The sequence below is a fragment of the Python bivittatus genome, unplaced genomic scaffold (assembly GCF_059951505.1).
Source record: "Python bivittatus isolate LINGU-HERP-01145 unplaced genomic scaffold, Pbiv_v1 ctg000340_np1212, whole genome shotgun sequence".
NCBI classification, from domain to species: domain Eukaryota; kingdom Metazoa; phylum Chordata; class Lepidosauria; order Squamata; family Pythonidae; genus Python; species Python bivittatus.
The window spans coordinates 19,180,977-19,196,570 of NW_028277056.1; the positions used below are offsets into that span (position 1 = coordinate 19,180,977).

Consider the following 15,594-nt stretch of genomic DNA (forward strand, 5'->3'; position numbering starts at 1 on the left):
TGTGTTACCTTCAAAACTAAGAATAATTTTGCTCTGAATAGTGGGAATTGTGAACAATAATTACAAAATAATACAAAATAAAGAAAGTACAGTGATGGTTAATTTATCACCTATGGTTTTCCAAACAATACTTGCTTATTTGATTTGTACACTGCCTTTCTGCCCTAGCAAATATTTCACATATAGTGTGCTAAACCATGAATTTACAAACTAAACTCACTGAGTTTGCATAGCATGATACACCACAAATGTGGGCCATATCTTGGTTAGTATATGGTGAGATACTGTAGATGGGGCCAGGCTGGGTTTCACACTTCGCTGCGCTGCAGCTCGGGCTTCTTGCAGCCCCACAGCCACCGTCTACCAAGAAGCCCCCTTGGGCTGCGCTGCTGGGCCAGGCTGGGGCTGGGCTTCCTACTGCGAAGGGCTGCACACTGTGCTGTGGCTAAGGGGCTTCTTGCAGCCCCAGAATTCCAAGAAGCCCCTGAGCTTGGTTCTGGGGCTGCTTGCCACCCCATAAGGCAGAGTGCAGGGCAGCCAAAAGGGCGGAGATGGGAGGACGTAGGCAGGTGGGGGAGTTGGAGGCAGTCCCTTACCTTACCGAGGCTTGGGGCTGGGAGTGACAAAGCCCAGAATGGCTTAGACTGGGGTGGGTCTGTTACCTGAAATTTTAGGCTTCATTATTAGCTTTTTAATAAAGGTGATATTAACATTTTAGCATGGCATCCATGCCTCCTTTTGAAATTCAGGCCAAAACCACTTTTTTTTAACGTGCAAAAACTAGCTTTTTCAGCAACTAAACAATAGAGAACGTATTCTGAAAAGCCCTTGAATACACTTGCAAGTTTTGAAGATACAAACCCAGCTGGGATAGAGAGTGATGTAACCTATAAATTTGCCAATTGTGGAATGTTATCTGTAATCAATGTTTTCTGTTGTTCAGTTATCATGCGTAATTAATGTCTTGTTTGATTACTTGCTTTCTGACATATCACATATACCGAATGTATGTATCATTTGTTTCTGTACCCTATAAAAAGACTTAACCACCCCCCTTTAATAAATGCTTTTTGCTTTGCCTGAATTGCTGGGTGGTTTGTATTTTTGGGTAGGCTAAGAAGCTACCTTTGCAAAGGTAAAATTATTTTTTCTCCCAAATTCACAGAATAGGTCTTCAGCTCCATGCCACTCAGGGTGCCTGAGTTTTAAAGGCAACAGATTCTCGGCTAATCACAGGTAGAATTTGGTTAACAACGGCAACAGGGAGTGCCAGGATTGCCATTGCTAAGCGATGTGGTCATTTGATGTTGCACTTTATGACTGCATCACTTAGTGACATAAATTCCAGTCCCAATTGTGGTCATAAGTCAAGGACTACCTGTATATGCTTTTCAAATCTCCATTTCAAAACTCCAGAGAATCAATAGACAGCAGCAGAGTTTTGTCTCTTTGCTGCCATCACTTGGTCATCTGGATATTTGCAACTCAGGTCTGGCAGCTCTAATCTTTGAAATCTTTGCTCAAAATGATACCTTAACATTAGTAGCAATCAGCTATTTTTAATATTGTCAGAATGTTCAGCTATTGTTCTTAATATTGTCCCTGGGATATTTTTCACAAACTGAACAGAAACCAAGGTTTCATTTCATACTATGGCTGTTTTGGCATAATACACAGATCCACAAATGTAGCCAACTGCATTTCAGCTTATACTGTTGTATTAAGCAAACTCAGATCATGTTTATAGATCTGTGTGTCTTACAAACCCAGGACATGTGACAATCAGTTTATCAGCGTAATGTATCACTTCTATGAAGTACATAGTATTATTAATGGCCAATATCCATGATAGACCAATGCTTTTATTAAAAAGCAAAATATTTGAGTAAAAAAAAGAAGGCACGGAGAAGAAACAAGGAAGTCTAAAAATTAAGCCAGATGATTCAGCCAGAAGTCTGAATTTCAGAGATGGAAACTGTAGATTGAATGTGTTAGTTCTTAGAAGGTGTTACTGATATGAAGTTACATCTAGCATTCAGGGACAGAATAATGGAAGACATCCCCAACTCTGAAACAGAAATGCAGACAATCCTCAGATAGCCTCCTTTTGCCATCTGAAAAACGCAATGACTGCGTCATCCACATCATGCTCTCTTAACCATGGTTTATTGGGCCCAATTTCATGCATTACCTGAACTAATTGACTTCATGGTGGGATCAGGCAACAGTAGGCTAAAACAGAGTCGGCCAGTTTGTGTTTCAGTGTGTTGTGCACACCTAGCCACAGGCTCCTGATTTGACAGAGGGTTGAGCTAAATACAACCTAATCTCTCCACCTTTTGGAAATTCTCAGGGACTATTGCTAACTTACATCCTTTCCTTCTACTAAACCTTGTCCCAACACTTTAGCTTCTGTCTCAGGACCATACTTAATGCAGCTAATGAAGAGCGAAATCATCAGAGAATGACAAACGTGTTAGTTTTGCCACAAGTTTCTTCCTGTTTTTTTCCTTTGGCTTTGCAGGATGGGAAAAAATGTCATATCCATAGAGCACATGAGAGGGCGCTCGCATCGTTTTCTTGCAGTCTGTTGCTGATTCCCAAGCTGGAACAGATTTATCGGTGGCTTTGCTTCCGGAAAGGCGATGGTACCAGTGCCCTCCCCTTTGAAACCTAGCGCAACTTGGTTTCGACTTCCCTTTAGTTCAGTGTTTCTCAACCTTGGCCACTTTAAGACGGGTGGACTTCAACTCCCAGAATTCCCCAGCCAGCAAGGCCAAGGTTGAGAAACACTGCTTTAGTTAAAGAACCAGGAAGTCTCTGCAGCAGAACTGGAATAAGGCAGCCAGCAGGCAAGTAGCGTTTTATTTATTTAAATCGCATTCTCGTTTGGATTTTCAAACAAATCCGGACAGGAGGAACAGTATTTTAACAGGATCTCCTCACAATTTGCTGTACCTGAAGCGATGCTTTGTCTGTGGATTGTGCTACGGTAGGACCTGTACCTTCAACAGTGGAATGACAAGCAGCAATTTCACCAGGCAAAATGTAGCCTCTGCAAGGCAGGGAAGTTCATGCAGAATTTATGCGTGATCTATAGGAGTTAAAGGCACACGAGCACTAGATAAGAGTGGGAACAACACCACGCAAGGCGAAAGGATCTTGTCCCCTTTCAGATCATGGTGGTTTTTCTTCTAGTTAGTTGCTAGAACCTCTCCTCAATAAACTATATGACTATGACCATTTTAAATAAAAAGAACGCAAAGTTCATTCATATTCTGATTAACATACACATCTGTATTATTACTAATTAGTACACATGCCTGTTACGTACACTGAAGAATATAAATATACAGATAATATCACTGCAACAAAGCTTAATAAATGTATTTAGGAACCACGAAGCTTACGTTTAATTCCTCTGGAATCCAACATAATGTTTAATCTACATTATGTATTTCCATGTTTGCAGAAATAATCCACTTCAGCCTTGGGCAATAATTATCTCAAATCAGAATGGTTGTTTTTGCATAACACTAATTTTTGTATGACTTTAGATAAACATAAATAATGGTTTGGGGTATGATAAGCTTTGAACTGCCCCACCTTATATGCTGACACACCAAAAAAACCCTCTACAAAATGACAATTAAGTCTGGCCCAGGGCTTCATTGTGTGAAAAACACTGTTAAGCATATTTTGGTGAAACATCCTCTTCCACTCCCTCCCCCCCCCCATGTACTCTGATCGTTATTGGCATGAGTATGCCGACATGATAGCATCTTGCATGCTAAAAAAAGCATTGAGTTGGACAAAATTAAGGCCATATAACAATTTCATAGCATTGCTTAAAGTGTTCCCTAAAGTGTATTCTGGGATGTGTTCGCCCACAGTTTTTTTTTCCTTTCAAATAGCAATCCTAAAGATACATATTTGCCTTAAAGTAAATTGTTCCATTCAGTGTGACTTCTGAGTAGATAAGATTTACTTTCAGAAATAGCATAGAATTTTCTGCATGATTACTCACAAGTAAGTGGCACTAGAATTAGTAGGGATTGGCCTCCTAGGAATTGTGCAGATGAAGCTTAGGACATTTGAAAATCTGAGAAAGGACTCAATTCTGAATGTCCTAAGGCATATAATGTTTGCTCTTGTTAATCAGATTTTAAATGGGCCTTGAAATCCATTTTATTTTACTATTAAAATGCGCTGGATTGGTTTATATTGTTGATACCTAATTCAGATTAGTTAAATTATTAGACTTTCTCTTCTGGACTGTAGAATGCTTTAAACTGCTTTATTTTATAATCTGAATGCATAGATAGTTTCAGTAATTTTTATTTCAAATTTGCATAAAAGCTGCTTTGTTGGACTTTGGACCTGAAATTGACATAGACATATTAGAAATAATTATTTATTAAGTAGCAATATTGGGAAGATATTTTCTAGAAATATAACAATCTAATATTTGTTCATTTTCCTCACAAGGTTGTTCTCTCTATAAGCTTTTCTGTTGGATTCATATATGACATGAAGCTGAAAACAAACAAACCACATTATAACTCAATGTCTTGTGTGAATTTGCCAGTTGTGCTTAATTCAGTAAACCATAGTTAAGAAAACCCTAATTTATTCCATGGTGTATGACAAACCTCTATTTTAATGTACTTTTGCATTTTCTTTTATTCTTTTACTTGTTGCTATGGTTACACTTATTCTTTAACTCTCTGGAAGGGGAATCAATTTATTTATTAATATTTTTATTCCTCCTGCCTGCCAGTAAGATACCAAGTCAGTATGTAACAAAGGAATTTGAAAAGTAAAACTATAAACACATAAAAGCTAGCAATCAAACCATGATAACAGTCTAGGCTAAAAAACTAATAAGCCATCAGTGAATAGAGAATGTGCTTTGAATGCAGAAACTTGCAGTTTCAATCCCTTGCATCTTCATGTAGCTGTGGAAAAAAAAACTTGACTAAAACTAGCAATGCCATCCTGGATAGGCTTAAACATTGAACTATGTAATCAATATTGTGGCACATTTGTGATTTAACACATGTGTATCAGCTGCTTTTATTCACTACTCATAAACTACACCAGACCCATCCTGTAGGGGATGGAGATTAAAGATATCCAGGACTAGAAGGCTTAGAAACTCCCAACAGCCCTGAGATAAGATCCAGGTACTTTGGGAGGGCCACATCTGGACAGCTAGGTGGTCAGTGCACAAGCAGCAGCCTGTAAAAAGTAAAGAGGATGGCCTTGAGGAGAAAGGGGAGAACTGTTACCAAAGTGATGAGAAATAGAAGTAGTCTAGTCTTCCAGGGAATTTATTTCTTGGTATGGTCTGCTTTGTAGGGCTGACCAGCCCTAGCTTGTCAGAATGGTCCAATTCTACACTTACATCCAGCTATCTCTAAGGCAATGCTCCCCATCATTGTGAGAGTCTTACATACAATCATATCTACCCTTCCTCTTCTGCCTTGGTGTGATAGTTGTTGTAGGACCTGAAAACTGGCTGAGCAGATTGCAGGTCTACATCCCTGTCACTCTCCAGCTAGGTCTCAATAATGCATAAATCTGTGGAATTATCTATCACCATATTATGTTAGGATGTGGTCTTATTGTACCCAGACCTGGCATTTACCAGCAGTGGCTAGAGATCAAGGTGCCCACCAGTTCAGCTCCCTGGGCCCAGAAAAAGAGACCTGCCCTAACATGCTTCAGCCTTCTCCCCTCACTATATCTCCTGCCTGTCACAGTCCCATTGTGAACCCCAGTACTTCATACCAACACTCACCTCACCAGTATTGGCCACTATGGACAAGACACTTCTGCCAGGCTAGTCTATGACATTCACAGCCACTCTACTGCCAACTAATGTAACAACTATTCTAACCAAATTACCTTTTAAATACTGAACCTTCAGATCAATTCAAGGGAGCCCTACCCAACTGAGTGATAATAATGCTAGATTCCACTCCCCTGTTCTCTCACTGTAGGTGGGGAGTCTTCATCATCATTTTGCAGCTGTAACCTGGAGAATACATTATAACAGTATCTCTAAAATCTGGCTTTGAGTCTCCTGAGTTGGTCAGTCTCTTATCTCACTTCAGTGTGGCTCCTGGAACATCTCATAATAAGTAAGTCCTGTGGCTGAATAGTCCATTTTAGTTGATAAATTTTCTCTAATGTTCAGAAGGGTAGCCAAATTTTGCTCAGTTGCTATTTGTATTCATTGTTTAATATTGTAGCTACTATTGCAAACATTTTATGTATCTGGTTGAACTTGAATTCAGATTTTTATTTTATTTATATTTATGTTTTAAGCATTCTTGGTCTTTGAGTGTAAATAATGATAATCACAAAGCCAGCCATGTTGCAAACATGTATTGAGAACATATTGAAGCTTTCCCCTACTGGGCACACTCAGGGTAGAACTACAAGCCCAAGTCATCATGGCCCAAAACAATTAAAAAAAAAAAAAATCCCTGCTGGAACCATTCTGATTTGAATTTTGCTTTGCAGGATGACAATTGCAATTTTTGCCAGCTGTGCATTCTTTCTGAGAATAAAAAAGTTAACAATTCTGGAAAAGAACAAACTGAAGAGATGCATTAAGGAAAATGGTGGGCAGATTGCATTTGGGTTAAATCAAGAGGTATGTTTAACCTTATTTCTATGAGTCTTTGGCAGGGAAAGCAGCAAACTCAAGAAAGGAGTTTCAGTGTAGAATGAAACCCAGTTGGATAAATGGAAAAATATTTCTATCAGTGAATGGTAAATATGACCAATTTAGTTTGGGTTCTCTGCCTTCTGTATGTAATAGAATAGATTTTATGTCATAGACTCCAACGTGCTCCTTCCAGGGTGTCAAGGCTGCAACATCTAGAATTATAGGCAGGATGGGAAAACAGAACTAAGCCTATTCTGATATAATAGCAAACCATGATTTACTGTTACAGAAATGAAGAAATTTGAATTTTTGTAGGAGTTACATAGGAAATGTAAAGCTTCTTTGTATACTATATATTATGAGAAAAGTATCTTTGAACAAGTTATTGACATTATGACACAGATTAATTGTTTTGATACACAAACAGTATATTTTTAAATAGAGACCTCTACTAGAAAAGCTGCAATTCAAAACATATGTTTTTGATATGGGGTTTATTTCTTAGACTAGGAAGAAGAAAGTAATGGTGACTCACTTGGGTACTTTTGGCAAGAAAACTTCAGACATGGCTCAAAGGGAGATTTTACTCCTTTCTGAGAAAAACAGATAAAGAGATGCACTAAATTCTATAAATGGAATAGATTGACAGTGAGAAAGAAAGCAGTTAAAAATGATTAAAATTATGTCCAATTATTTAAAAAACACCTGAAACCTCTGGTTTTGGGCAAGCATGCAATACATGGGTCAGTAAGGGTAATGCTCCATGTCATGAATTGGGTCCTAATGTAATTTTAGTGCACTCATGTTGTCACTGATGATGCTGATGCGCTCAGCCCCAGTCATCTGAAAACCATCCAGAAATATGAACTGCCTGTGGTAAATGTTGATTTCATATGGGATTCAATCAAAGAAAGAAGACTTTTACAGTTGGAAAACTATGAGCTATCCCAAACAGTGCCCTGTGAAACAGGTAAGGAAACTTCTTTTGAATGAGTGACATTTTATTCAAAAGTATTTCCAGCTATACAAGTAATCCAAAAGTATTTTGAACTATATGACAGGTAGGTGAACTTCTCCCCATTTTATGAGAATATGAAGTTAGAATTTCAGTGGAATCTTCCCAGTCTAAGACATTTTTCCACAAGAACCAAAACAGGATATGCCGCCCTCTCACTGTCACAGCAGCATCATAAGCACCCTACTCTCTGCATGAGAAGCCCAGTAATAACTTCAGATCAGGGGAAACTTTGGTGTCCTTTCATGGTATGCCAAATTTGTGGCTGAGATGCTGCCTTACTCTGCCAGATGTTAAGATTGGCCCTGGCAATCCCGTCTTCTAAAGACTTTAGAGCATCTTCGGGTTACATTTCTTCTGTACTCATTCAGGCTAATAGATATAAAGTAAATATTGCATGACGAACAGGTATGGAGACGACCTTAATGAATGAAGATGACAGTCCTAAGGAAAAAGGTGTTTCTGAGGAGAATAACAACCATGAATGGGATAACAGCAGAAACACAGAAAAATTAAGGTAACTCCTTTACTTTCTCTATTATTATTTTTGCTTGAAAATGAAACCAAGTTCTCCAGGGAGATCTTTGGGGGATAGGAGAATCCTAGCTCAGTGCATTGTATGCAGAATATTCTAGGGTCAGTCCGTCGCGTGCTCAGTGGAGGGAGCAAATAATGGGAAAACACTGCCCAAGTTCCTAGAAAGCCTCCGTCAGGCACAGTAGTCAGAAGTTGGCTGGAGAGACAAAGAGGCTGACAGTTCTCTGCCTACATGACATCTCTGTAAGCAGGTTCTGCATTTCCTCCCTTTACAGAGGACAGGCAGTATGTTTATGGTCAAAGGCTGCACTTTAAAACAAAATATTAACCTTTTTTGGCAGCAAAGGGACACAGAAGGTGTAAGATTGATGTCATGATGTCAGTGGAAGGGATCAGGACCAGAATTTTTTATTATGTTTATGATTTGTTATCATTAACTTGGTACTGAGAAATTTTAAAGTAAATGGGTATGCTGAAGATTTAAAGTACTTATTTTATTTGTTTTTGTTTTTAAAGAAGAAATCCGACAGAAGAACATACTGAATTTTGGAGCTATAAACATGCATTAAGTTGATTTGTTTTTAAAGTGAGGGGAATTAATTGGAACCACAAAGAGCAGGGAAGAAAGGTTTAATTATTTATCTCTCTAGCTGCAGTCCCAATGAAATGTCCCCCATAGCTTTGAAGTTCAGAAATTAGTTTTAATTGACACCAGTGGATGTTTTTTTCCTATGCTTTATAATTCTTTGGGGAGATTTTCATTGAAATTGTGGCTGGTCTTAATAAAATTCCCACACATTAAGGTCCTGAACTTGCCTTCTGCACTCTTCCTGCATATTCTGTTTAAAAAATTGTGCATGACATGGTTCCTAATTATGGCATTTAGTCTCATGCTTGTTTAGTCTCCAAAATGGTAATAAGAATAGTAGTCATGACTTTCATAAGCCTCCTTCAATCTAGTACACTCAAGATATATTAGACTTCATGCTAGCTGGGGATTTTGGGTATTGAATTAAAAAAGTGGTGAGTGCTGATTGGGTCCTGTAATTGTCCTCTCAACTGTTGTGAATATTCAGGATAAGCTGATGAAAGCAAAAAAGCAAGCCCCATATTGTTGTTGTTGTTAAACTTGTATGCTGCCTGATTCCCAACAATTCTGGGTGACTCACAACAATCTAACCAATAGCGGAGTATTAAATTGTTAGAAGTGACCATTATGTCCCCCCTCCCCGTTCTTGCCTTGCATCACAATTGTTTTTGTAACAGGTTTTTAGAAGTGCAGGTCATTAGCTACAAAGCTGTCTTGAAACTCAGTATGAGAAACTCCAGGGGTTTAATTGCTATGAGACTGGAGAGAGCCATAGACCCTGGAAGTGGGAATTGGTGTGAGCTCTGGTCTGTGTAACCTGCCCTGTTTCCAGCTTTGCAGAGCTCCCATGTTCCCAGTCACAAATGGGAAGCTTACTACAGCTGAGCCTGAAGAAAATCAGCTTAGGTGCCTAACCCTGAGAACAGCATCATATTTTGGAGGAGCACTAGAGCCCCCTGTGGAAGTACACTCTGTCACTGACTTTGGAAAAGTTAAGCGTCATTGTCTCCATTAGCCTGCTGATTTTCATCGGATGGTATTAACCATATTCAGCAACAAATAACCTGACTTTTTTTTTTGTTCCAGATGGTTTTCAGATAACAATGAAAATATTCCATATTTTCCTAAAGAGTTTGAGGTTGCAAAATATGATGTTCTTGAAAAGGTAACTTTTCTTTGCAAATGTATTTTCTCAGGTTATACAAGTAATTGTTTATGTGAATATGCACACAAAGGTAAACGTATATGCATCATTTTCAATTTATAAATGTATTTCAGATATATTAAACCACTGATTTTGTTTGCCATTAAATTATGTCCCTAGAAATTAGTTACATAATCACCAAAAACAACCAGGTGATGGTATAATAATTGCTCTGTGGATAATTCCAAGAAGCATGATAAACAATCTGCATCTGGGAAACTAGTTAACAAAAAAATGTATGCCTAGTATTCTTTCACATGCAGAAGCTCAGATTGGATATTCACTTATTTTATTTGGATATGATTTAGCATTATACGATCTGCATAAGGCTCCAGCACTCATTTTGTCATCCTCTAATAAATTTCAAGAGAAAACAGGAAACATCTACTTTCTAGTTTAAATTATCTACAAATTGCTATTCTATACAAACAAGGAACTTAGAAGCCAGGATCAGAAATAGAGTTTGTTCTTTCTGGATACAAAAATAAATCACTGAAACCTTTCTTAAATAGTCAGATTTTTAACATTGCATTTAAACAGTAAGATTTTTAACAAAGCAGTCGGAAAAGATGGCCTCCTGTGTAAAGAATTCAAAAGCAAGAGACATTCCAAAAGTTGCCACCAAATATTTTTAATGCAACAGGAGGAGAAAAATAAATATTTGAGGAATAATCACATTGACTGAATTTAACGAATACATTTAATACATCATTAAACTAATTTATTATTTGATTTTTGTCCTGATCCTCTCTGTCTTGGGGTACCATCTCTGTTGAGTTTGATGGGCTGGAAATAGTAGATGGAATGGAGTTAATCACCAGTTTAAAGATATGGCTTTCTTGGTAGATGTAATGTAATTATGGAATTCTCATCCTGCAGCAAGACTGCCCACGTGCCTCCTCTTTAGCATTTCCCTTGGGAGAGTGTCTACAGTCTTCAAATGCACAGAAGCTCTTTTTGAATGCCCAGTTCCCTGCTCCAACCTTAGCCTCAATTCTAATAACCATGTCGCTGCTTGTGTTTGATTGTTTTATATTTGTATTATATTGACTTCATTTATTTGGAATATGTGTATGTTTCCATTCATGTAGTGCATTCCTAACTGCTGTGTAATAAAACACTATAATTCAACAGCACTGACATGAGCTCTCCAATGCCAAGGGTAATAAAAATGTTGATGAAGTTGGTCCATGCTTTATTTTAGAGTTGTGTTGAAGAGCATTCAAGAGAAGAGGCCCTTTGATTAATCAAGTAGAACATATGGATTAAAATTATCAAATAAATGTAATTGGGTTTTTTAGTAGTAATTTTATTAAAAATTACAATTGCAAAGATAAAAACTAATACAAACTAAAAAAATATAAAAATAAAAAATAGAAGGTGCAGAAAAGGAAAAAGAGAAAGAAAAACAGAGAAGAAAGAAAAAATAATATAGTAAAGAAAAAAAAAAAAGACATGGATTCCCCCTTCAACACAACCAGTATAAACAATTTAATAACCTATCATCTTTTCTTAAAATACCACAAATGATTTCTTCTTCCCATATCCCATCTCTTATCTATAAACAAATCCTTAAAGCTTCATAATTTCAATCCTAATGTCAGCAAAAGTCCATTAAGGGTTACCAGAGATAACATATCTATTTTAACCTTGATCAAAGTTGGTTTACTTTATATTCCTTCCTTTTACTTTTAACATTCTTGATCTATAGTCCCTTCAAATAATGACCTAGAACTTGATTTCTTTTCATTTTTCTTTGTCCCACAAAATTCTTCAATGCTTTAACAAGCCTCTTTTGTAAATCCAATATAGGAAAATTATCCATGTCATTCTCTTGGTTTGTTATCTGTATATTCCTTTTAACTATTAAGACATCAGCCAGTTTCTTTTGTATGTCCAGTGTAGCATCTTTTTCCATATAATTCTTATAGCCTGTCATTTTTAAATTCACTTTCAGATCAGTCTCAATCTTTTCAGGTAAAACGTGTTCCTCTTTCATAACATCTTTTAAACACAGTCTGTCTATAGAGGCAGACACTCTTAAAATTAACTTCTGGGTCCATTGTTCAAAAATATCCTTCAATATGTCCAATGTTAAAATATTTTGCTTCATTCTGTATTAGTAAGTCAAATTTAAGTGTTCTTTTCCTTTAATTGTAATCTTTCCTTCTGCTTCCCTCTAGTGTCCAACCTTCAAAGTCACATGCTATCATGTTTTTTTTTTAAGAATTCAAAACAAAAGCATTTTCGCATGGGAAGGATTCTTATAATTAATTCCAAAATCTTATTTCAAATCCATCTCAACCCTTAGTCTGTTTGTAACTTTCCAAAACTAAAATCCAAAAAAAGTTCTAATCACCCTTTTGCTGTTTATTATATACACACACACACACACACTTATATATTTAAAGTCCTTAAACTTTATTTAAAACTTCCTTCGCTAAAGTTTGAAGGACACTCACCCAGTGTTTTCAGGCTTGTCGATCCAAAGTTCCTAATAGGTAAAAAGCAGTTAACAAGCAATTTCCAAAAGTGATTAGAAAAAGAAGTGTGTGAACCCAGTGTCCTTAAAGGCACCAAACCACGGTTTGAGCAAATTGGCTATTCCCTCATCTCCCAGAGCTCTAAACCCACCAAAGACTGCTGTCTTGCAGTCACCTCACAAGGAGCAACTGTCTGGAGCACTTGTGGGCAATCTCAAGTCCTCTCCTTGTCCAGAGAAGAATTATGAAGAGCCAGTCTACTTGCCCGCTCTTCATTCCGCCGCAGTCATTGGCTCCATTTTTCGCAGAGCCATTTTCAGTTTGCCATTTCTTCACCAGAAGTTGAATAAATTTATTTGTAATGCTGTAATTGAATACATTTAATTGTAATGCCTGTTTTTTTTCCCCAGATTACAGCACATGGTGAATATGTTGTTGTTGAAATACAGTGCTTTCAGCAGCAGTGCTGTTACCCATTCTGTGTAAGTGCACATTACAGCATGCTGGAAGGACTCCCGGTAAGTTTGGATGGCTGTGATAAATACGTATTAGCTTCTTTGTCATCTTGAATGCTTTTTTATGTTAATAGTTTTAGATCAAATCCCATATTGCCCTATTACGTTCTGGACTTTAAAAGAGTAATGGTTTTAGTTATTAACATAATCAAGTATATACTTTAAAAATAAAAATAACTAATTCATATTACTGGTTCTCTTAGTACTATATAAATTGGCAAATAATATAGTTTTGTATTCCCCCAGATGACTCCTGTCATTACCAGCCAGCATGGTGATGGCTGTAAAGGGAGTAAAAATGGCAGCAATGTATGCTTAGTGTCCTGTACCAATTCTGCTTTCCAGCCCTCTGGGCTGGTCCCCAATGCCTGATTATTGGATCATACATTGGATCTGTTTTTTGTCTATTTTAACAGGGATGTTTCTGTTTGCTCTTTGATTGCTTTGGAGCAGCTGAGGAGCAGCTCAGCTTTTCCTTATCCTGATTTAGTTACAGTGACACAATAGCTTGTGTTTTTATTGATTGATAAATTTGTTATCAAGCTGGTATTGACTGTTAGCAACCCCATAAATAGATCTTCTTAAAGAAGATCTGTCCTCAGTTTGGCTCTTCAGGTCTTCCAGTGGTGTACTCATCACCACTGCAAATGAGTCCATCCACCTTGGTATTAGTCATCCTCTTCTTTTTTTTTTTTCCTTCCACCTTTGCCAGCATTAGAGACTTTTCAAGAGATCTGGTCTTCACATAATGTGTCCAAAGTATGGTAATTTGCGCCTGGTCATTTGTGCTTCAAGTGGGAATTCTGGATTGATTTATGATTCATTTGTTTTCTTAGCTATCCATGATATTTTCAGGAATCTTCTCCAAAACCAGCGTTCAACAGCATCAATACATTTTCTATTCTCCTTGTTCAAAGTTGAACTTTCACTTCTATAAAGTGTCACAGGGAAAACCATTTTCTCTACAATTTTGATCTTTGTAGATATAGGTACAGCATCTGAATATCTTTTCCAAGGCCTTAATTGCTACTTAGCAATTGCCAAATGCTACTCTGCAGCATATTTCTTGATTGCTAGTTCCTTTATTGTTGATATTTAATCCTAAAAGGCAAAAGCTATTCACCACTTCAAAATGTTCATTGTCAGTTCTAAGGCTCTTTGCTGAACCTGTGGTAATTTGTTTGGTCTTCTTTAATCTTAGTCCCATTTTTTTCACTGTGTTGCTTGATTTTCATTATTAGACCTTGCAGATCATCAGTGTCATCAGCATAGCACAGATTATTGATGTTTCTTCTCCAATTTTAAAACCACGCTGATCTTCTTCCAATCCAGCTTCCCATAATATATATTCAGATATAGCTTGAATAAATAAGAAGTTAGTATACAGTTTTGTCTCACTTCTTGACTGATCTGGACCCATTCTATTTCACCATCTTCTGTCTGGACTGTGGCTTCTTTTCCTGTATATGACTTCCCATTTTCCTGAAGATATTTCATAGCTTGACATGGTCAACACAGCCAAAGGACTTTCAATAATCAATGAAACACATGATCTCTCTCTCTCTCTCTCTCTCTCTCTCTCTCTCTCTGTCTTTTTCTCTCTTGTATTCTTTTGCTTTCTCAATTATCCAACATGCATCAGCAATAATGTCTCTGTTCCTCAACCTTTTCTAAAACTAGCTTGAACATCCCCTTTTCCATGTAAGTCTCTAATCTGCATTGAATGATCCTAAGCTGTAATGGAAGGCAAGTGCGAGGAGGATACTGGAATGGAGGATCAAGTTTATCAGGAAGGAGGGGGAGCATTCCTGGAGAGGTTACAGTGCAAGCACTTCCTCAGCCCACAGCAGGACCGTGAGAAGGTGAAGAAGCTGAGACTGGCCCTTCCCTAGAATCTCACGGGGTATAGCCACTAGTTGCTTTAGCATAGGTTTAGTCTGGCGAGATTCTGTCTATTAGGTGCAAGCTAATAAAGGAACTATACTGGACTGGACTGCCTCATTGTCATTCTTGGGCTGGGCCTGACATAAGTGTTATTATTATAAGCTTGTGTTACTGTTTATAATTATTATTATGCTTTTCAGATTAGTCAGAATTATCTGACTTCAGCTTCCTCCATCCACAAAATATTCAACTTTTGAACTAGTTCAACTTCCTCCATCCGCAAAATGTTTCTGCGGAAGTAGGGGATATAATTAAAGCAGTAACTGCAGCACTCATTGTTATAGCAAGCCAATATTTATCAGCATCCTCCTGAATGCCATCAAGGAGAAGGCCAGTCTATCTGTACTGGTAGACTGTTCCAGAGGATTGGAACTGCCACTGAAAAACTACCTCTTCGCTTCAGCTCCCTCCAATTCCTGGTAGTGGGGCAATAAGAGCAGTTTCTTCCTGGATCACCTAATAGATCAGGCTGATTCAGGTTGGAGTAGTTGTTCTGCAGGTGCCCATGTACTAAGAAGCCATTAGTATTAGCTGCTTCTCCCCTCACCACTTCCCAACTAGTGGGGTGGTGATACTTGCAGGGTATCAGTATGATGTGTAAATAACTAGATTTGTCAAGACTTACTAT

General features: G+C 37.7%; 1 protein-coding gene across 8 annotated transcripts in view; it reads left to right on the plus strand.

The window, feature by feature from the left end:
• The first annotated feature begins 2,693 nt into the window (after nt 1-2,693).
• Nucleotides 2,694-15,594, plus strand: part of PARP4 (poly(ADP-ribose) polymerase family member 4) — a 60,536-nt gene continuing 47,635 nt past the window's right edge. For 4 of the 8 annotated variants that reach the window (XM_088140660.1, XM_088140658.1, XM_088140659.1 and 1 more), the window contains exons 1-7: nt 2,694-2,852; nt 6,006-6,146; nt 6,532-6,664; nt 7,475-7,649; nt 8,103-8,211; nt 9,907-9,985; nt 12,918-13,025. In XM_088140660.1, the coding sequence (XP_087996786.1) occupies nt 6,533-6,664; nt 7,475-7,649; nt 8,103-8,211; nt 9,907-9,985; nt 12,918-13,025 (603 nt within the window). In that variant the 5' untranslated portion in view covers nt 2,694-2,852; nt 6,006-6,146; nt 6,532. The remainder of the gene's footprint in view (nt 2,853-6,005; nt 6,147-6,531; nt 6,665-7,474; nt 7,650-8,102; nt 8,212-9,906; nt 9,986-12,917; nt 13,026-15,594) is intronic. The other 4 variants (XM_088140653.1, XM_088140657.1, XM_088140654.1 and 1 more) reach the window with 1 other exon arrangement.